The 23954-nt window shown below is 43.5% G+C and overlaps 1 protein-coding gene across 1 annotated transcript in view; it reads left to right on the top strand.

Annotated features, from left to right (window-relative positions):
- Positions 1 to 17368, top strand: part of plxna2 (plexin A2) — a 339402-nt gene extending 322034 nt beyond the window's left edge. The window contains exons 28-37 of the mRNA XM_061839724.1: positions 536 to 682; positions 4334 to 4493; positions 4751 to 4854; positions 9283 to 9382; positions 11295 to 11485; positions 12104 to 12273; positions 12395 to 12607; positions 12838 to 12988; positions 16804 to 16860; positions 16969 to 17368. Coding sequence (XP_061695708.1) covers positions 536 to 682; positions 4334 to 4493; positions 4751 to 4854; positions 9283 to 9382; positions 11295 to 11485; positions 12104 to 12273; positions 12395 to 12607; positions 12838 to 12988; positions 16804 to 16860; positions 16969 to 17025 — 1350 coding nt within the window. The 3' untranslated portion in view covers positions 17026 to 17368. The remainder of the gene's footprint in view (positions 1 to 535; positions 683 to 4333; positions 4494 to 4750; positions 4855 to 9282; positions 9383 to 11294; positions 11486 to 12103; positions 12274 to 12394; positions 12608 to 12837; positions 12989 to 16803; positions 16861 to 16968) is intronic.
- Positions 17369 to 23954: the final 6586 nt, after the last annotated feature.

Consider the following 23954-nt stretch of genomic DNA (forward strand, 5'->3'; position numbering starts at 1 on the left):
CCGGTTTTTAACCTGAGTCCTCAGAACTGTGAAGCATATGTATTAACCAGTCGTCCACCGTTCTGCCATACATATTAATATACTTTAACGCTAATTTTTTAATGTGTGTAAGAATGTGTTGGCGGCACAGTGGCGTGACTGGTTACAGCATTAGCCTCACAGTTCTGAGGGCCAGGGTTCAAATCTCGGCCCCGCCTGTGTGGAGTTTGCATGTTCTCCCCATGCCTGCGTGGGTTTTCTCTGGGCACTCCGGTTTCCTCCCACATCCCCAGAACATGCATTCATTGGAGACTCTAAATTTCCCTGAGGTGTGATTGTGAGTGCGAATGCTTATTTGTTTCTATGTGCCCTGCGATTGGCTGGAAACCAGTTCAGGGTGTAGCTCACATCCTGCCCCAAAATGGCTGGGATAGGTTCCAGCACTCCTGCAACCCTTGTGAGGATAAGCGGCTCAGAAAATGGATGAATGTACATATTTTCCAGGAGTATATGAATCCTGCTCACTTTTATCCACTCCCTTTATGTGCATTGACAGGAGTGTGCCGGCGAACCGCTGTTCATGCTCTACTGCGCCATCAAGCAGCAGATGGAGAAAGGGCCTATCGACGCCATTACTGGAGAGGCCCGCTACTCTCTGAGCGAGGACAAGCTCATCCGCCAGCAGATCGAATACAAAACGCTGGTAGGTCAAAATAAGTCTTGTGCTTTTCCATGCCTCCGTAAAAACCATCTCCACACAACGACAGATATTTTGCAAAATACATTTTTAAATCCTTTTTGGACATTTGTCCACTCATAAACAGAGGCCTTTTCCCTAAAAAAGAGAGATATGGAAACATCTGAAAACGCCAAAAACGGGAAAACGCCATTTTCTGTTCTTGTAAAGATGGGAAAGACTGAGCCTTTTGACTCAAGTCATTTTAATATTTGTGACATGATTTATAAATTATTTCCACAAAAAAACACAATTGTTAAAGAAATATCCAGTATTCAATCACGGTCTCTCCCATTCATAAAACAAGTTTTTTTCAGACCCTCGAGCTAAGAAAATGCACATTTTTAAAGGTCCACGTACATGTGGATAAAAAAGTTGGAGGTGTCATAGAAATGAATACAGCACAAAAAAGAACTTTTTGTTGATTTCTCAATGGAAATAAAATCTGAATGTGTAGCATAGTTCCCAAACAAGCAATCCCATAATGCTTTGGGGTCTGATGGCGCAAACAAGGACAGTGATTTGAGATCGACCTCATCACCAGGTGAAAGGTGAGTGATCAGGTCAATCTGATGGAATCTCTATTGCAAGATTCCTTGCAGCTCTTTTAAATCACATTTGTATGGTTTAATTTGGGGATTACCTCATCATCGCCCTCAATTAAAATGTCACTTTTAATTATTCTCGCAGTCCTTAATCCTGTGCCACATACGTTAAAAAAAATATGCCGAGTTTTTAAAAGATTGAGGTATGCTATTTCCTCCCTCATGAGAGGAAAACCAACTAATTACCCCATAGGCTCCCATTTGGCTCAACATCAGGCCTTGCTGAGGAGATTAGACTGCGCACACACTCGGACGAATCACGGCCAGAGGCAGCATACAAAATGGCAAGGCTGTGATTGCCCCGACTGGAAATTTGCCTCATTATGTGCTAATGCCCCAGCAGAGCTGGAAATTGGTGTTTCGCCGAAGGTGTGAAATTTGATTTCAGTACACTGGCGGGAGCGGAAATGGTTTCTCCGGGCCGCCGCCGTGCTCTCTGGGAGAGGCTAATAAGAACAAAGCCCCTAGGTGGACACCTCGCAGGCTCTTAAGCTGCACTCACACAGCAGTAAATAACAGAAATAGGTCTTTTTTTGTAGTTAGTGTGAACAACACAAAACTACTGTGGAACCTCTACGGTAGAGCATAGTTTTTTGCAGCTGACCTCAGATTTGTGTGACACAACACACATCACAATATTGGAAAATAAAAAAAATGAAAAAAACAAGAAAAAGGTGATGTAGGTTCCGAACTAAAACACACTCGATTTTGATTAGTTACGGAAGAAAGCACATTTAATGATGCTATTTGTGGACTACGGACCAACACAGAACTGACACTAACTGATACAACACAGCTAAACTTATTAACACGTCCAATCTCTCTCTCTCTCTCTCTCTCTCTCTCTCTCTCTCTCTCTCTCTCCCTCCCTTCCTGCTTAAAGGGGGCACACACCCCCACACAATACTGTCTTTTTGTTTAATAACCTTTTAAATCTCATCTGTTTTTGGTAGTTGGCCTGTTTCCATTCAAGCAAGGATATTTTAGGATTCCACTCTTACGGAATGAGCTTGAAGGTTAAACTTGTTTTTCTTTCGGCTTGTGCCATTAGAGATTGCCACAGCGTGTCATCCTTTTCCATCTCAGCCTATCTTCCTTCCTCTCTAACACCAAGTGCCCTCATGTCTTCCCTCACAAAATCCATCAACCTTTTCTTTGGTCTTCCTCCCACTAATTTGCTTGGCAGCTCCATCCTCAGCACCCTTCTGCCAACATACTCACTCTCTCGCCTCTGGACATGTCCAAACATCGAAATCTGCTCTCTCGAACCTTGTCTCCAAAACATCCAACTTCGGCTGTCCCTCTAATGAGCTCATTTCTAATCCTATCCAACTTACTCACTCTGAGCGAGAACCTCAACATCTTCATTTCTGCCACCTCCAGCTCTGCTTCCTGTTGTCTCTTCAACTTGAATGTTAAACAAAACCCAAATATTTGTTTAATACATTGCAAGTGAGTTTATAAAAAGATACTTTTAAAGCTTGAATGCAGCCACATTTAATTAAGGGGATAGTCTTGCGAGTCGTGTTACCTCAGGATGTGTCCTAAAACCCATTGCTACATTTAAACTAATCTGTGTATGTAAAACCTGCTGATGGTGTAGAACTGGTCCACTCTTCCACGGCCAGGACGAAAACTACATTCCTCCTCCTGAATGAATGGACCCTCCTCTCCTCCTAAATAGACCTTATCGGGGAGGCTAAGGAGTGTGATCCTACTATATTTAGAACACACCCTCTTGTACCCTTTTTTAAAAAGGGGGACCACCACCCCAGTCTGCCAAACCAGAGGCATTATCCCCGATGTCCATGCGATGTCACAGAGGCATGTCAACCAGGACAGCCCCACAACATCCAGAGCCTTTAGGAAGTCGGGGCAAATCTCATCCAGCCCCAGGGCGGTGCCACCGAGTAACTTTTCAACCACCTCACTAACCTCAACCCCAGAGATTGGCTAGCCCACCTCAGAGAACCCAGACTCTTCTTCCTCATGGGAAGCCATGTTGGTGGAATTGAGGAGGTCTTTAAATTATTCTTCACACCGATTCACAACGTCCCGATTCAAGGTCAGTAGCGCCCCATCCTCACTATACACATTGTTGCACTGATTCCCCCTCGTGATATCCACAACTGCTCAGTGCCTCTTACTGTGGGCAACTCCAGAGTTGAAAAGAGACCAACCCTTCTCAAGAAGACTGGTACCAGAACCCAAGCAGTGTGTTGATGTGAGTCCAACTATATCTAGTCAGAACTTCTCGACCTCACACACCAGCTCGGGCTCCTTCCCTCCCAGAGAGGTGACGTTCCACATCCCTAAAGGTAGCTTCTGTAGCCGGGGATTTGATCGCCTAGGTCCCTGCGTTTGGCCACCACCCATCTTGGACTGCACGCAACTCCTACGGCCCTTCGCTTAGGTGCTGAGCCCATAGGAAGTGGGACCCAGATTGCCCACTCGGGCTGTGCCCGGTCGGAACCCATGGGTACAGACCTGGCCACCAGGTACTCACCTACGAGCCTCACCTCCAAGCCTGGCTACAGAGGGGGACCCCCGTGACCCGCGTCTGGGCAAGGGAAATCTCGATCCAATTAAGTCTTTCATCGTAGGAGTCTCACAACGGTGCTTTTTCTGATCCCTCACCTAGGAGTCGTTTGTCATGGATGACCCTTGCAGGGGAGTGAAGCCCCCGAAAACCTAGCTCCTAGGATCAGTGAGACACATAATCCCCTCCACCACGTTAAGGTGACAGCTTCCAGGAGGAGTAACATTTATTCATCAATCAAAATCCATTTGGATTAAAAGACAAAATGCTTATTGTGTCAAATATTTTAATTTGTGAATAATTACAAAGCTTTATTGCAAGGCAAACTGATTATAGTGGAGACTGTTATAGGTTGTTAGTTGAACATACATTTAAAAACATGAAATGAGTTTATCGACTGAACTTTATACTTGTAGGTCTAAATCCCACACTTCTTCCTTAGTCTTTTTTTGCCTCCTCTCTGCCCTGTTCCAGATCTTAAACTGTGTGAACCCGGACAACGAGAACAGTCCAGAGATTCCAGTCAAAGTCCTAAACTGTGACACCATCACCCAAGTGAAGGAAAAAATCCTGGATGCTGTCTACAAGAACATGCCCTACTCTCAGCGGCCGCGGGCAGTCGACATGGACCTCGGTATGATTCCCACACGATCCGGATCGTATCGCGGGCAGCTACGAGTCATGCGGTTATTTGCATACACGTACGTGCGACTCCCACAAACGGCAGGTCAAGAGTTGCAGCACTGTTTATGCTCTCCTATACGCTGACATCTTTCCTTGTATACCTGCACGTGTGTGAACTGGTTCTGTCTGTGGTGTGCAACACAGAAATATACATCTATCTGAACAGGAACAGATTGACTGGTTATTGTGTGTTTGTTGTGCCATTAGAGTGGCGCCAAGGACGGATGGCTCGCGTGGTGCTGCAGGACGAAGACATCACCACCAAGATAGAAAGCGACTGGAAGCGACTGAACACACTCCTGCACTACCAGGTCTGTTCAATGTTCGCTCACAGGGCACCTGGTGGTAACAGCATCACCACACTTTCTCAAACTGAACCCACAGCTGTCTTATAGTCATTCAACTAAAATATCATTTTTTATGTTTTGAAAGATTGAGTAGCACGTGTCCAAACATACGTACTTGCATTTATTCAGTGCCATTATTTCACATGCGTGGAAGGATTCGAAGTGAACATTTGAGAGTCAACATGTTAGGTAAAATATTCATGGATTATTGCCTTTATTATTAATATTCTAAACACATACTAGCTTAGAGCACCATCGTCCAGATAAGGGGTGCCGGTGGGATGCGCAGCATGTTGACAAATCAAGAAAAAAAATGTTTTTTTAATCATTAGTAATTTGCCAATATACCGCTGTGTGCACTGTCTTTAGTTTATTTGGGTGTCATACACTTTTTTTATTTTTCATTCTTGACTTGAAATGAAAAAAAACACACAACATCCTGGTATATAATTTAAGACGGAGTTGTCCTTTAGAGCTCTTATTTAATTGTGTGCTAACTGACAAGTATGTGGAGCAGTAGGTGTGATTATTACGCAGGCATATGAGAAATGTCTAGTGTCCATTTGATGTTTTGTTTTTAGTTTTTTCACATTAAAACCAGCAGTGTTCTTCCTCCTCCCTTTGGATGGCTCCCTGCAGAGCTTTAATCCGTGATGAAGCCCTGCAGCTTTCTTGTTTCCACAGCATAATAGCCGTGTTGTGCTCTTCTTTTATTTATTGCGTTTGCTCCATTGGTTCTAAAAGACCGTTAATGTGCTGTTTCGTATGCGTTTGTATTGTCTCTTCACTCCCACAAGTCAACTGACGAGTGAGAAGCATAATGAAATTGGTTTAAAAAGAAAAATTTAAAGGGAACTTGGGGACACAGAGTGAGTACCACTTTGAGTTTTTACTAATGCTCTCCTTCTCCCCAGACTGAAGTATTAAAATTCATATCACACCATCCCGGGATTACTCCCCCCACCCCCGAACCCCCCACCCCCACCTCCTTTCCTCCCCCTGGCTATTGGTTTACATAACCTGTCTTTGCACACCTTCCTAGCTGCTGCACACCCACATTGAAAGCATAAATGTATATATTTGCATTGAGCTCACAATCTTAGAGAACTCCATTGAAATGAAATCTTTTTTCTGAGAAACTTATATTTCAACATATATCAATTAAACATCATTTGCCTTGTTTAAAGAAAACAAGTGTGGCTAAGGATCTGAGTTACGTTGACTTTGAAATACAGAAACCAAATGTAACAAATAACTTGACTGTGACAAGATGAGATTACTTTTTTAATACGGATATTAAATTCCACATCCATCCATTATCTGAACCGTTTATCCTCACAAGGGTCGCAGGAGTGCTGGAGACTATCCCAGCTATCTTCGGGCAGGAGCCGGGATACACCCTGGACTAGATGCCAGCCAATCACAGGGCACACAGAGACAAACATCCAGCTACACTCACAATCACACCAAGGGGCAATTTAGAGTCTCCAATTAATGCATGATTTTGGGACGTGGGATGAAATTGGAGAGCCCGGAGAAAACCCACGCAGGCACGGGGAGAACATGCACACAGCCAGAGCCAGGATTTGAATCCCGGTCCTCAAACCAGTGAGAGTGACAAACCTGTCGCACAACTGTGCCGCCCCAAATTCCACATTATCACCAAAATTGTAAATGATTAATTCATCATGTATATTCCTTCTCACATTCAAGGTGAAACGTTCAATTTACTGGGGGGATTAGCGTCAGGATCTGAAGGTAGGGGTCCTGCAAAATGGGATACTCCAAGGAGTCGAGGTTTGGTCTGGGGTTGAGGGGCTGCTTCGGGAACAAAAGATAAATACCAAAATCTCTACCCTATCAACTCAGTCTAATGGAAGGTGTTATCGTAAGCCTCCTACCACACCTGCCCACTATCGCACCCACACTGGATTATCCCTGTAAGGGGGAATGTGCACACCTTCCCTCATTTCCTCTTATCACAAGGACCAATCTCCACCGCTGCCTCTGTGTCAGGGAAGCGTACTCGGCGGACGCCAACGTAGAAGCTATTTCACACCTCTCATCGGGAACCCATCACAGCAATAATACTACGGGAGGGCTATGCATGCGGTTGGTTTATTAGAGCACTGGCTGACAGGAGGCGAACGGAAGAACTTTGAGAGACAAATAAGGAGGCTTTGCGGTTATAGAGATTTAAAGGTCAAAGCGAGTTGATCCACAGGTTCATGAGTTTCTCGAATGCGGCCAATAGAAGCCAACACCTTCAGCCAAGATTGGTTTTATGTCACTACACGGGTCGAATGATCCAATTCCACATTCCCCTCTCCCAAGTGGCGAAGTTTGAAGAAAAATGTATGGAATCGCATTAAAAATCAAATCCAAATTGGTTTGTGATCATATGGTTAAAACTCACATCGGCGCCACAATGCGACGACAGCGGAAGCAAATCAGTTTTACCCTGTCATTGCATGCCAGTAAATTGCAATGATCAATGGCATACACACACACACACACACACACGGCTGCAGAAACAATACATCGACAAGAGTATTCAGTATTTGTAGTTGTTCGCCACCATTTTGCGCATGTGTGCATATTTCAGATGTTTCATAAATCTAAAGTACAGGTAATATCAAATATGGATCACTTGAAACGAGATGTGAAGGCAAAAGATGAGAATAAGTTATTGCCTCATAGGGCATTGATAGATAGGGTATTATCCACAGACAGGGAAAATATTGCAGAAAGTCTTGCCAGAAGAGTGGACGGTGGGTATTCTTGGATTGACATTAGCACTACTACAACCTACAGATTCACTCAATAGCATGGACTGATTTGACCAGTTGTCTTTAATCTTGAATGTCCTTTCAAAATTGTACAACAGTCTCGCAAATGTGGTTGTAAATTTCCAGCTGTCGAGAAATATAAACCACTAAAATGACAATTGACCTTGCCTTCCTCGGTCTGGTTGTCTTATTAGTTCTTTTAATTGAACTTTTAAGTTCAGACTTGTTCTTGTAGACAGCATAGTGGTTAGTACATCTGCCTCACAGTTTTTTTTTTCTCTAGGTATGCCAGCTCTGTCCCACATGCCACGAACATGCAAGTTGGGCTCCTCAAAGGCTCTAAATTGTCCCATATTGTGGATGTTTGAATGTTCATTTAGATGTTGGCCCCTGTGACTGATCAATCCAGGGTGCACCACAGCTCTCGCACTAAGTCAGCTGGGATAAGGATGTGCGCCATAGAAAATGGATGGACACATCTTCTCCATCTGCAATTGTTATTATACTTTTCTGGAAGAATGCAGAATGAACATATGATTCCATTTTTCTCAGTTTTCATCTCCCAGAAGGCTTTTTTCTTGTAGTTCCAAAGCTTAAGCTCACATCTGTATCGCCTCAGTCATGTCAGGCACAACCACCCTGCCACAAACTGCTCAAGAGTAATGAACAGACATGACAGGGGGCAGTATTTTTGGATTATTCACACAGGCCTTATGTAATGTCTTCTTTACTTTTATAGAGAATTAGTAATACATGAAGAAATGCAGCCCTATGGGGGCACAAACCAGTGCAATCTGTAGGCCGATCCCAAGCCCGGATAAACGCAGAGGGTTGCGTCAGGAAGGGCATCCGGCGTAAAAACTGTGCCAAATTGGTGTGTTATGTGACAGAAGAGTCTCTGCTAAGGACGAAGGGCAAAGTTTACAAAACAGTGGTGAGGCCGGCCATGATGTACGGATTAGAGACGGTAGCACTGAAGAAACAACAGGAAGCTGAACTGGAGGTGGCAGAAATGAAGATGTTGAGGTTCTCGCTCGGAGTGAGCAGGTTGGATAGGATTAGAAATGAGCTCATTAGAGGGACAGCCAAAGCTGGATGTTTTGGAGACAAGATTCGAGAGAGCAGACTTCGATAGTTTGGACATGTCCAGAGGCGAGAGAGTGAGTATATTGGTAGAAGGATGCGGAGGATGGAGCTGCCAGGCAAAAGAGCGAGAGGAAGACCAAAGAGAAGGTTTATGGATGTGGTGAGGGAAGACATGAGGGCAGTTGGGGTTAGAGAGGAAGATGCAGGAGATAGGCTAAGATGGCAAAAGATGACACGCTGTGGCGACCCCTAACGGGACAAGCCGAAAGGAAAAGAAGAAGAAGAAGAAGAAGTAATACATGAAGACATCAGAGGGTATTATTAAATGATGGGTTCTTCTTACAGTCTATTCTAAGCCACCAGGTCTTTTGACACTGAAAGCAAACTACAAATGTTAATTGAACTTCAATTTATGAAATAACAGAACTCAGAAGGATTTAATGGCGATACGAAATTTGGGGCCAGATGAGGGGGCTTGCAAGCATGTATGTGGTGACATTTGTGTTTGCCCTCACAGGTGTCGGACCGTTGTGTGGTGGCTCTGGTGGCTAAACAGATGTCATCATACAACATGCCACCCTCAGCCAGCATATCGCGCTCATCCATCAGCAGATACGGTGAGTCACTAGACCAGATTGCCGTGGTGCATATGCAGTCTAGATGATGGTATCTACATCTCAAGTTTTATTTCAAATGTGCAGTTCACTTTATCATTTGATCATTTTAACCCAAATGTGTGAAGGTCTTTTGTTTGTTTCGCTGTCAACGTTGCCTGACTAAATGACCAATTGAAACACGTTTTTAACGGCGCAGCACATTTAATACAGTTAATCCACATTTTCCAAATTGTGGTCATGGTGTTTAGGGATGTTGACACCCCATGTGTATTCATGCATGAAGGTGGATGTTTTACACAATGTTAGAGGCCAAATTGGTCTACCTTAAAATATTTGGAAATCAGCTGTTGAGTTTGAAAGAACAACATGTACTAAAAGCACTTCCATTTCTTTTTTGTTGTTGTTGGATGTGCACCCTCATCCATCAAGAATTTACAAAGCTATGCCTCAAAATTTGTTAATGGATTTGTAACTATTTACATTTAACACAGTGCTTTGACTCAGTTTCTATACCAACATGCACTGCTTCCGTTTGTCAAAACTCCGTGCAAAAAAATTACGGCATCCAAGTGCTTTCCACAATCCCAACAGAAGTTTGGGACTGCACATTGTCCTTGAGAAGATGGAGGGGATCCAGAATTAAAATAAGAAACTGGATTAAGATTTCAAATCTCTATCCACTCTTTGCAGCATTCTAGGCCATGTCCCTTTGGGGGCGAGATGTGGCCTGGTCATATTTCCACACTTATTGTGGCTGTATTGGCAGGGAAAAGGGCTTTGTAGCCCATCTGGGCCTTTGAAGCTAGGTGAGAGCAATCCTCACTGAGATCCTCTCTGCGATGCTCAGAACCCAAATCTCCAGGGATCGGAGTGTCGGGAGAATCTTGCTAATTAGCGACTGAGAAAGTTATGTGTTATCGCCAAGGAGCAAGGAGGCAGCAATGTGAGAACAGAGTTGATGTGCTGAGGGACAATGAGGCCTTTGGGGGCTTGGCAACATTTTTTTATGCCATGATTTTGAATGTGAAAGCATAATTTTCACCCATTGTGAAAGAAAAGATTTTTTTAAAGACAAGCCTGCCTCTGTATCTTCCACTCAGCAAATCTGGCACTATATAATAGTACAAATAAGCAGTGTAAACATGAGCATCAGTCTAAAAGATGGCTGATGCCTGAATTGTAAAGATCGGTGCAGTGTCCCCATTCCTACATTTGCCTTTGAAATTTCCAAAATAACGATGCAGGGGAAAACACGAAAAACATGGAATATTAATTCACACAGGGCAAACCTTTCCTCAGGGTAAATGGTTACTTTTTTGCATCGGTTTTCCATCTGTTGGCCCTTTGCTGGTTCGTCGTGGTTTACACACAATGCAACAATTGTACATACTCTTTTGATTCCCTGTTGTAATGTTCAGTTATTTGTGACATAGTGAATCGAAATGACAAAAAGTGAAAACAAAATGCTCCAAACCTGCATTTGTTTCTTCCTATGCTCGTGAACTAATCGAAATCAATAAAGAATATATTATAACCTTAGGGGCTATAGTTGTTGTAAGGCTTCAAGTTGCTAACCCCGAAAAATGAGCTGTACACCAATCATATGACAAAGAATGACTCGCTGTAGGCAAATTATTAGAGAAGCTTGAAGAGAAGTTTGTAATACTGCCAACCATTTGATTTAATTTCCGGGGCAAGTGGTCACTTCTTAGTTCTTTTATGAGGAAATAAGGTTTGCGTGTGGATAATCAGAAAACAGAAGCTATCTGGTGAACTATGTAATGGTTATCTACAATCTACCTGATTTTATCATCTCTTGAAAGGTTGTCTTGGAATAAAATATAAAATATTTGACTCGAAGACAAAATTGGTTTTGAGATCATTTCAGACTATTTTCTAATCATTCAAACAGATTCGTCATTCCGTTACACTGGCAGTCCAGACAGCCTACGGTCTCGCGCTCCCATGATCACGCCGGATCTGGAAAGTGGCGTGAAAGTGTGGCACCTGGTAAAGAATCACGAGCACGGAGACCAAAAGGAAGGTGACCGTGGCAGCAAGATGGTGTCTGAGATCTACCTGACCAGACTGCTCGCCACCAAGGTAGTCACTGCAAATATACGAGTCTTGTCGTGTCAAAATACAAATTATGGTGACATCAAGAGCACGTGGGATTACAATGACAATACCACATTTTGAGAATACAATGCAAATGGTGTAAATATTACATTTAAGGAACACCTGGAAAAGATATACTGGACATTATATATGCTTTCCTCCAAAAGCAGTGGAACAGTGATGCTAATTCCAATATTTTTGCTGTTGAAAACTGTTTGGTTTGATGTCAGCAAATGAGGCAACATGGTGGTTAGAGTGTTGGCCTCACAATTCTGAGGACTGGGGTTCAAATCCCAGCCCCCCCTGTGCGGAGTTTGCATGTTCCGGTTTCGACTGCGGTTTCCTCCCACATCCCAAAAACATGCAATCATTGGAGACTTTTTGGAAAAATCTAGCCTGGCCTTTGTATTCTTCTCTCTCACGTGCGTCTTCTGGTGGAACCTCTATATTTTTGCACGTGTCACTACTCTGATGGTGACGGGTGATCGATCCGTCCAGAGAGTACACTGCCCACTTGCACTACGGACAACAGAAATGGGTGGACAGATGGCTTGATGGATGATCCTTTAAGGCAAATAATTTATCTTATTATGTTCACCACAGGGAACACTTCAAAAATTTGTAGACGACCTGTTTGAGACATTGTTCAGCACAGTTCACCGAGGTAGCACACTGCCACTGGCCATCAAGTACATGTTCGACTTCCTGGACGAGCAGGCCGACAAACACGGTATCTACGACACTGACGTACGTCATACGTGGAAGAGCAACTGGTAAGAGCCGATAAAGAACCATAGAACTTATTTTCTGTATTTCGGAATAAGATCACTTGCAGAGAATACGCCCCGTGAGCACCCGTTGCCGTTATTCATTTATTTCATCTCCGTCCTCTAGCCTTCCACTACGTTTTTGGGTGAACGTGATCAAGAACCCACAGTTTGTGTTTGACATCCATAAGAGCAGTATCACGGATGCCTGTCTGTCTGTGGTCGCTCAGACATTTATGGATTCTTGCTCCACTTCTGAGCACCGCCTGGGCAAAGACTCCCCTTCCAATAAGCTACTCTACGCTAAAGATATCCCCAATTACAAGAGCTGGGTAGAGAGGTACGCTTTATACTTCACACACCATTCCCAGTGCGTCCTTGTAAAAGCCTTCTTGGTTGCATCAAACTTTGTTTCTCTTTTCCAGGCCGACACATTTCATATTCTGTCATTGTTGTGTGTCGGTTTGCGAAATGAACTCTTTGATATTAACGCCTCCGAAAGCGGGACCTCAAAAGATCATTTAGAGTTCACTTTGTTGGTTGCAACTGATGACAAGTGCTGTCCCGTAGGTACTACGCCGACATCAACCGGCTGCCGGCAATCAGCGACCAGGACATGAACGCCTACTTGGCGGAACAGGCCAGACTTCACTCCAGTGAGTTCAACATGCTCAGCGCCCTGAATGAGATCTACTCATATATCAGCAAATACAGCGAGGAGGTAAGTGCTGCCCTGTATGACAAGGTGGTTGGAATGAATGGCTGTCATCATTTAGGACATCGAGAGGCTGCTTATATAGTTCGAGACTTTTTTACTGAATACAGCTGAACGAATAAAAACGCTGGGCTGTAGTCACAGTTGTTTGTAAAAGAGCTCCATCATAGTTTATGAAGAGTACTGAAAAGCCGATTCATCATCCAAGATGATTTTGCTAATTACTGGCTTGGCATGGATATTCGTTTGCTGTAATTTGTCGGTGGTCCATGTTCAACGAGAGGTTTTTTTTTTTTACATTTTTCAAAAACACAAGCAAGAAACTCAATGTTTAATAATATAAGCAGGCTCACACATGGGCAATATACCCACACAGACACACACTAGATGACAGGAAGAATAAAAGGAAGGAAAAAGAAAAGCGACAGCCTTTATGGGAACGTTCTCTGCTTCTAATGTCAGTTGCTCCACTGGGAAGTCTGACCTTTACGTTAGACGACCAGACCGTTCTATCTCCCTCTCCATTCCTGTATGTCGCCTCTCTTTTGGTCCATTATCCAGTCGGTTTGTCTTTTTTATCTCAACGGATCACTTAACTTCCCATTTTTGCAGCTTCTGTACCACACAGCCAATATGCATTTTGCGCTCGCTGCAAAATTGAGTTAAAATATCATCACGTATGGTTACCAGATGTCAGCTGCTACCAACCATTTATAAATTAGATCAATGATTTCCAATCTTTATAGAGTCAAGGCACACATGTTACATTTGTATAAGCTCCTGGCACACCACTTAACATAAATGTCACAAAAAGTGGATACACAACTCAATAATACACTTGCTGCCATAAAGTAAAAGAGAATTTATTTGTTATATCTGTCTTTAATTGACGCTTCCATAGATAGATGTACAAAGATACATTATTTGTTGGAAATAAATAATATTTTGACCAATTAAGTGAAATTTTATAATTTTCCGCGGCACACCAGAAGTGCTCTCATTGCACACTAATGTGCCACGGCACACTGGGTCAGAATCACTGGATTAGATGACTGACAACATTGGCCCTTTGTTGTCTGTATGCTAATGCTCGTTGTAATACATACTGGAAATTTTGTGCTCCAGAGACACAATACATGATACACAATTAAAAACACTGTCCTTTAAGGGGGAATGATTGGGCAAATTCCACACATGACAGCCAAAGCCAAGATTCAAACCTGGATTTGACTGTGAGGTAGACTTGTTAACCACGTGCATCACCATGCCAAATATTATATATATATATATTTTCAGTTGGGTCGCAGACTACTACTGCTGACTTTGGGTAACGATAAGGTCGCTGTTCAGATGCAGGGCACATCATGAATAGACAAACATTCATTCACATTTATGTGTCTTGCACACTATGGAGCGGTGAGGGGTGGAGCTGTCCACCGATCACCACTTGGTAGGGAATTGACTGGTGGGGAAGACCTGGCAGACCCAAACGAATTGTGGGGGTCTGCTGGGACTGTCAGATGGCGTCCCCAGTCAGAAGTCGTATCAATTCCCGGTCGACCGGACCTGTGGATGTAAGATAGCTTGTGCCTGTCATGGTGGCCATCCCTGGACCTGTTGGCAGACACAAGCGGTGAGGTATGCCATCAAAGTGAATAAGGAGTCATATCGGGCCTTTTTGCGCCGTGGGACTCTGGAGACAGATAATGGGTAAGCACTGGCCAAGAAAAATGCACATTTGCTGGATGCTGAGGCAAAAACTGGGGTTTGGGAGAAGTTCAGTGTGGCCATGGAAATCGACTTCCAGATCGCTTAGGGGAAATTCTGGTCCACATCCGACATCTTACGAGAAAGAAGCAATGCACCATCAACATTGTGTATTATGAGCACAGGACACTGCTGAACCTCCTGGACCTCCTGAATTCTAATGATCCACCTCTGCAGGAGGAACTCGAGTCAGGGGACTCTGAAGCAGGTTCCTCTGGAGTTGAAGTCACACAGGTGGTTAAAAAGCTGCTCAGTGACAAGGGCACAGGAATGAATCACCCAAAGTTCCTAAAGGGTCTGAATGGTGTTCAGCGGTCCTGGTTGACACCTCTGCAAAATAGCGTGGACATTGGAGACAGTGCCTCTGGATTGGCAGTCGGCGTGTTGTTCCCACTTTTTAAGAAGGAAGACTGGAGTGTGTATTCCAAATATAGGGGATCACACGCCTCAGCTTCCCAGTTAAGATCTATTCAATACTTCTGGAGAAGAGGGTCTGTCAGGAAGTCAAATCTCAGATTCAGGAGGAGCAGTGTGGTTTTTGTCCACGCCGTAGAACAGTGGACCAGTTTGACAACCTCGGCACAGTTCCTTGAGACTACATGGGAGTTTGCCCAACCAGCCTGCAGTATATGTGTTTTGTGGATTGAGTGAAGTTGTTTGACCCTGTCCCTTCAGGAATCCTATGGAGGGTGCTCCAGGGTACCGGACCGACTGATACGGGCTTTACTTTAACTGTGAGCTGCATTGCAGACAGTAATACAAATGTGTTTTGAGTGAGGAATGGACTCTGCCAAAGCTTCCCTTTGTCACCGATTCTGTTTATTACCTTTATGAACAGAATTTCTCAGTGCTGCCGAGCCATTAAAGAGATCTGATTTGGCAACGTCAATATCTTTTGCTCTCACTGGCGCGGTTCGCAGTTGAGTGTGAGTGGAGGAGTTCAAGTATCTCGGAGTCTTGTTCACAAGTAAGGGAAGAATGGAATTTGAAATCGACAGGCAGACCGGAGCAGCGTCTGTAGTGACATGAACTCCGTATGGATCTGTCTTCGGGTGAGTCTCAAGGTCTCAATTTACCAAATGATCCACATTCCTATGGTCATGAGCTGTGGGTCATTACAGAAAGAATAAGAACACGAAATGAGTTTCCTCCGCAGAGTGCGTGGCCTCACCCTTATAGATAATGTGTAACTCTCAGTCATTCAGGAGAAGCTCACAGGCGAGCCACTGGTTCTCCGGATCCAAATGAGGTGGTTCAATGAGGTGGTTCAGGCATCTGGTTAGGGAACCCCCGAATGTTTTCCTTGTGAGGTATTCTGGGCACTTCCTATCGGGACTAGGCCTCATGGATGATCCAGGACATACTGGAGAGTCTATATCTCTTGGCCGGCCTGGAAATGCCTCGGGATCCCCCTGACAGTGTCTGGGCTTCCCTGCTTCAGCTGCTGCCCCGACCTCGGATAAGTGGGGATGGATGAATGGCTGAACAAACGGACAGACGGCCGATTGGTCTTCTATTAAGCTAAATATGCATGTTTTTGGAACGTGGACGAAAGATTCAGTACCCAAACAAAACCCACACCAGCACAGGGAGAATACTCAACTCAACATATGAGGGTTTGGGCTGAAATTTGAAACCTCTCAGCAAATGTCATAGTAGCATTAATTATAATGAAGGTGATCATAACGCCAGTTTCTCCAGCTGATGTATCAATGTATGTATAGAGAAATGAATATTCACTTTGGTCCTTTGTTTTCCCACCCTTTACTCTGCTGATGCCACCCTGATTAGGATTCCTCCTGACAGGCAAGAGAGCGATGAGAGAACAAAACACAGCGATTGTCTAAAGCTGACGTTCGAACTGTGACAAATGTCCCATTTATATGACAGGACTCAAAAGATAAAAAGCAAAACGCTAATAGATAAATATTCCCTATAGATATACTTTTTTTTTAATCTTTTCTGACACTTTTTAGAACCTAGAACGCAGGGTTTGGCTTCCATGACTGCTTTTTTTTCCAACCTTGATGTTTTCTCTTATTGTTGCTCAACAGATCACAGAAGCCTTGGAGCAGGACGACCATGCCAGGAAGCAGAGGCTGGCCTACAAGGTGGAGCAGCTCATTGCCGCCATGTCCCTCGAGAGCTGAGGGTAGAGAAAGACTGAGTAAGGATGTTGTCTCGACCCGTCGTGTGATACGGGTGTACGCCAGCTTTAGTTTGTGTCGCAGACCCCGTCCACCAGGGCATACGGCCCTCGAGCTCTGAGACCCTAAGCCAAGATGGGGCATCAGCATGGAAGGCCACAACAGTACTTATTTATTTATTGGTGTTGTCTCCTGGCACATTGTGCAAATGGAACTTTTGTGCGTGTGTGTGTGTGCGTGTGTGTGCAGGGGAAAAGTGGAAGGGATCCCATGCTGGACTGATGCATTCAGATTTTATTTTTATACTCTTAAATATGATTATTTACCATTGGAACCCCCCCCCCAAGGCTTCCCTAAATGTCAGTGTTGGTCTTCTCGCACGCTCTCCTCCGGATGGAGGAGTGAAACGACTAAGATAGAATACAGGACAATTGAGCGAAGGAATGGAACAGAGGCCGCATTCATCTGTAAACGTAGCAGGTAAATGGAGCCGATGTGAATGTAGAGATTTTTTTTATTTTATACATCACCACATCGCTGCTCATACCAAGCCAAAATCCTTAATTTGCATCCCACTCTCTTCCTATAGTGCTTTTTTTTTTTTTTTTTGCATGCCGTCCCACATTGCACACATCAGCTGCTCATGCGATCAATCCCAGTGCCAACACCTCCAGCTGGTTAGTCGCAGGCCTCGATATGACCACAGCCGACGTCTTTGCACAAGCAGCAAGCCAAGCTGCGTGGGTCTTCTTTGACCGAGTGCCAAAAGTCTTGCTCAGTAATCGGTTAATGCTTTACTAGAGGAACTTGAAGCCTGCTGAGATTTACTAGAGAGAGACATGGTACTAAAGGTATGAAACAAAACATGAAGGAAAGAAGATAATCATGAAACCCAAACATCAAACGCATCAAATTATTTAGATAGTAACCTGAAAACAGTGGACTTTCTTTTTGCTGCTAGATTCCGTCTTGTGATTAGATTTGACCATTTTCTTTCAGCTAACAAACAAGCCAACACAAGTATTAGACCCACTTCCACAAAGATAGCATTGTAATTACCTGGGGAACCGGAACATGCCCAGAACTGCTGTCTATGTTGGAGTTTCCTAAGGCCATATCTAGAATTGGATCCTGACTACGATTGACTGATGGCAACTACACTGACAATAAGTCAGCAGTTTTGGGCTGACCTGAGCAGTTCATCAGGTTTTAGTACCAAGGCATCCATTGGGAGCTAACATAGGCCAGATATGAGCCCAAATGTACGGATGTAGACTGATAGCCCTTCAGTCAGGGTGCAATTGAGAGGGAATCTATACAACATATTCTGTTGTGTGAATGGAAGTGGATACACAAGATAATTGTACCTTTTGCTAAATTGTGGAAAAGCATCTAATAAGGATGCCTGTCACTATATGTTGCTAGCATTGATTTACATGGACGCTGTTCATGGATACTTTCCGTAAATAGTAGACCAATGAAGTGAAATTGGATCTTTGCCCACAACGCATCTTATGATCTCTCGCTGCACACCAATGTTCAGCGGCACATATGTTAGGAACTCCTGATTTAAAACATTTCATTTTAGATGCACGGAGGCAAAATTCTGAGCTTGACAATATGAGCCTGGTGTTTCAGCTCCATATATGTTTGTTCACGGCATATAGATGAAACCACGCAATGACACCCAGGGTGAAAGGTGAGCATCGATACCTTCCCCATCAGTTTTCCCAATATCATTCGCCCTCGACAAAGCAAAGGTGAAGAAGCGTATGGGCTGGTTCAGGCCCCGTTCGCCATTTGAAGAGAGACACATGACGATGGAAAGGGCGGGGAAGCTTGGTCAGGGGACCCCCCTCCAGCTTCCTCCTCCTGCTTTGAAGCTGCTCTTTGATCGGACCTGCTGGTGTTGCGCGCTAGTGAGCTAACAGGCAAGAGGAAAGCAAGGCGAGGTAGGTAGGTAATGACTGTGATGCTGTGGCCATGTCCTGCCAGTAGGGGGCGTGCATGAGGACAGGCTGTGGTCAGTCAACTTCCGTTCAGACTCACAATAGGGCCAGAAAATAATTAGAAATAGTGAGGTGAAAATAATGGGGTTGTCATACTGGATACCTGCCAACCACTCCAGCTGATGAGGTTTCATATATATTTTTTCATATTTATTTTGATGTATTTATTTGTAAAAATTAATAGGAATGTGTACATTGTCAAGCATTCATACCAATGTAAATACCCATTACTCTCTGCTTGATGTTGTTAGTTGTTCCCAATTGGTAGATTTTAATATTTGACTAAACTTCAAAAACCTGCATGCTTACAATTTTTCTGTTCTGAGTCTCATCCAATTTTTCCCTCCGCTTATAGTCACTCATTTCTTTTAATGGACCTCTGACGCGGTCGATGCTCCCCAGGGGTAATTGTGACATTATCCATTAATACGCTGACTCTTATATTACAATAAAACTGCAGCGCCAACAGGTAATGACAGAAAAGCGTGTGCGGGCTCAACGGAGTCAAAACTCGTAAGAATGCTGCATTGGGTCATATCTGCTTTATTGAGCATCAAAAGGAGCATTTACTTAATAATAAAGGGGTGACTTGTGCTGCCAGGGCAACCAATGACAGTGGTAGGGTTTTGGAACTAGGCTAGCTAGTCCTGGGACAGCCCAGAGTCTGAAAAGAACAACGGGAGGAGGACATATTCGCTCACAGAGTCAGCGCCTCATCACTCAAGTCGTGCCAGATGGATTGCCAAACACAATGCCCACCTGCTGCCCCTCATCTCGACAACTTCACCGCATACAGGTATGTGGCGGTAATCATACAATAACTGTTAGTTGACATAGTTAATATCCAGCTCTGCTTACGTTTTGGCATGGTGTTTGCCAATGGCTGACTTGTGTATGTCGTGGGCGGAGAAACTTGGTTTTGAGGCGCTTACTGTGTATCTTAGTTACTGTAAGAAAACACATTTAGCAAATATCATCATACATTCTTTTTTTTTTTTTTTTTTCTGGGGCATCATCTGACGCCATGTAAAATCATCTCGATGCCCATTCGGAGTGTGAACACAATCTTGTTTTTGATCAAAGTCTTCCCAAGCTCAGCACATATGAATGGTATCCTCCTCATACCTCCTACTGCTTGTATGGAGTCATGTTTTGCATCATTTCAAACAAGACCTAAATGCCTTCTCCCCTTCCACGGGATGAACTGTTTGTCTCCTTGTCATCACATTCTGTGCATTCCGAGGCTTTGATTCACCTTATCCTCCCGAGACTGTCGTCTGAGAGAGTTTTTCATTTGTACTTTTAGTTTGGCCTGCTCCTCTCTCTGCGGCTCCTGAAAATCCATTTGCGCACCACATGAATGCACCCCCTTTGCTCAAAGATTTCTTTTTTGTTCTAATCATTCAATGATAGCTTGTTTCATCACTTTTGATTCTTTTATTTGTCTTTTTCGGTTGCTCATGTGACACATGGATTGTCACCCCACAACTCGACCTGGAGTTTTTCACAAACAAAAAAGATGCTTTGTGCACTTTTTTTTTTTCTCTGTTGGTTTGTTGAAAGGCTGATCTTGTGCTTCTGGTTAGCTCGTATCATTCCATGCACCAAACAAAACATTTCCTCTGCAGCTATTAGACAGAGTGATCAATGTATTACTCCCAAGTAGTAAATGACTGCCCTTCCATTCGAGGCACCCTGTAAAATAAAAAAAAAAAAGACAAATCTTTGTAGACACTGGAGTTCTGTAAAATAATCATTACTGGCAATGATAATAATGTCTGTCTGTCCTTGTAATTTTATAAAGGTCTTGTGAAAATTGTAAGAAAATGAAGGTATTTAAAAACAGTTGTTCTCTTTTTTTCTTTACTTTGATTTTATGATTCTATATGATTGTGTACCTATTGTAAATATGAAGCACACCTATTTTGCAAACCAAGGATTCACTTTATACCATTGTTATATATGAATAAACTTTGCTGGTTAAAAAGTGCATTCACGGCTTTTTGTTTGATCTTTTCAGTGCCGTGCGTAACAGTCTGAGGCCACCACGCAGTCTACGACACATGCTACAGCAGCCCTAAAAAACACAGATAGTAATCACCAAAATCACTTTTTTTTAATGTTTCTGTAAATATATCAGAATGTAGAGGCTCTTTACACCAAATTCTATCCATCCATTTTCTAAACCGTCTATCCTCACTTGGGTCTTTGAGCAAGAGGCTGGGGTCCATCCTGAACTGGTCGCCAGCCAATTGCAGCCCAAATGGTATTTTAATGATTTATTCATTTTATCTGGGATGTTTCATGATAAAATGGGAAGAAAATATATACATAGGTAGCAAACAAGTAGAAAGACTTGCAGCTGGGTGATGTTGCCACTCTTAATCCTTAACTTGTAACTATATATTGACTTCTCTCACTTTTCTTATATTTCCACAGGAGGCTGTGGGGGGAGGGGGTCTAATCCCTTTTGGTTCTAATCCTGTACCACTTAGACCAATTCAAACTCATGCAGGATGTAATGCCCTGTAATGCCTTTACAAGCAATCACTGCATAAAGATGACATTTCCAATCCTGTTCATACTGGGTTGCATACTCGGGCTGCGTACGAGGTCTATTCAATATTAATTATATTGGCTGGCTGGGAACGCCAAGGCTTGATTTCAACATCCAACATCAGAGTTGGGCTGGAACCCATCCCAGATGACTTTGGGTGAGGTGGGATACACCCTGCACAGGTCATCGGTGACCCTTAACGCTTACTATTTTGAATGCGACTCCGTTTACTCACCGTGGTTACGACTTGGGGCTGCTGACGTAAACGGATCGTAAATCGGATGACTCGGGTGTGGCGGCAAGATCACAGAGTCCTGTGACAATAAGTGGCGCTGACGGCATTCATTAGCTGTTTCCATAATGCATACAGGCGTACGGAAACTTTTCCTCTGACATTTGCTGACAGCGATTGCAACTGTGCCGACCTCAGATGACCTTTCGGCAAGGGAGTGTGACGGTCCCCCTCTTGCTCGCTTGCTGGGACTCGTCCCAGCGACCTGATGAGCAAATGAGGGTCCCACGGCAGGTGAGAGCCTGGTGAGAAGGAGGATAACGTTACACATCCGAACAGGATACGTACAGTAATGGTTTTTAAGAATATGGTGAACATGATGGTGAGGCTAATGTGCTAGCTAACTTGGCTTATTTTCTAACAGAGATCAAAGTCAAGACATTTGAAAGAAAGAAAAAAAAATCCAAGTTAGAAATTCTCACTTTCAAACAAAAAAAGAGGTACTTTATAAAAGACAGGTAATAGGCCTTGGCACATGTGCCTCACAGTTCTGAGGTTAAGGGTTTTAATCTCAGTTTTGGGCTTCCTGTGTGGAATTTGCATTTTCTCCCCGAGCTCATGTGGGTTTTCTCCAGCATGCTCCCACGATTCCAAAACAAGCATGTCATGTTTATTAAATACACCAAACTTTTGTTAGCGTGAATGCTTGTTTGTCCAAACATTTTCATAATGGTGGTAAACAATACAAAGTGGGTGGAAGGAAGCCAAGACAGCTTCCGTTGACTTCAACTGTAAGGATGGAAAAAAACCTGACGATTGGGGTTGCGTTCCCAGATTTAACACAAAATGTTGAGGTTGCTAAAAACAATGAAAATTAATAATTAGATGAATCCTGTGTGTGATGAGAATAAATCTAGAGCAGGGGTTGTCAAACTCATTTTTATCGCAGGCCACATTGTAGTTATGGTTTTTGTCAGCATTGTCTGGCATTATGACTGAAATCATGAAAATCTTAAATTGAATCGTATCTTTATTCATCTACATCATTAACATACTTAAAATGGCAAAATTGTGATGGAATGGTTATTATATCAGTATATATTACATATGTGTACAAGACTTACTATGAACATTTTTGTTTGGGGATTTACTGTGAGATTTTTCTGAATATCAGTGAAGGTTGGGAAATGCCGATCTAGCGTGTTGTACACAGACAAGAAATTGCTGCTTTCAGGGCGCAGGTGAGGAATACGCCTGCCACATTTCCCAAGCTGAATCACACATTTGCATATGCAGATGTTAATTACCGGCAGGCCAATCAGCAGGACTGCCGTGACAGCTCCAACATCACACGCCGCTCTTTCCAGTCACCCCGACACCCGCCCGCACGGGTCGTCATTTGCACACTTACTCCCCCGACTGATAATAAAAGATAATGGCCTCGCATTTCCTTCATGGCTCATTCGCTCCTGCTCGCTGTTGTCTGATTCGCTGCGCTGAGCTTTTATCTGCAGGGGCAGGGCGGGCCTGTCATGTCAACACGCCACCTGCCACAAACTCACCGGGGGAAGGGAGGGAGGGGGGGGTCGCTCAGCTTCATATCCACAGGGGTCAAGAATGGGAGATCATCTGTGATGATGCTTCAGATAGGACACGTTTATGTAATGTACACTGATCAACCTCAACTTGAACTTCACGCCAGCGTCGGACTAAATCATAAACGCCAGTTTTACTTAAAAGGTGCTTTCTTCAAACAGAAGTTTTTTTTTCGTGTCCGTGTGACAGCTCACCGGGCCTAGCGTTGATCCCTTTCTGCCATTTCTTTGAGTGTGTACTGATAAAAGTGTCTTTTGTGCTCGTAGTGAACGGTAGGATGGACGACACCAGGGTTCTTTTGTAATTTGGAAGGAAAACTAGGAAGGGAGTAAGGACGAAGGACAAAAGAGGTAGGTCACAAGAGAAGAAGTGAATCAGGAGAAAAGGAAGGGGGGAACGTCTCGGTGCCTCAGTTCTCGAACACAATCCATTCCCGAAGGCTGTTTGAAAACCAAAACATTTGAAAACCGAAGCACGTTTTCCCATTACAATGAATGGAAAATTAAATAATGCGTTCCAAGTCTAAAAAAAGTTTTTTTAAAGTGACTTTTTTTTTAGCTTTTCCTGATAATAAACTGCATCGTAGAAATTAATGTATATTTTAAAACTTTATAAAATTAAATCGTTCAGGAAATATATTTTTTGCCTAAAATGTATGCTTTAG

This window comes from Syngnathoides biaculeatus, chromosome 2, assembly GCF_019802595.1.
Source record: "Syngnathoides biaculeatus isolate LvHL_M chromosome 2, ASM1980259v1, whole genome shotgun sequence".
Lineage (NCBI taxonomy): Eukaryota > Metazoa > Chordata > Actinopteri > Syngnathiformes > Syngnathidae > Syngnathoides > Syngnathoides biaculeatus.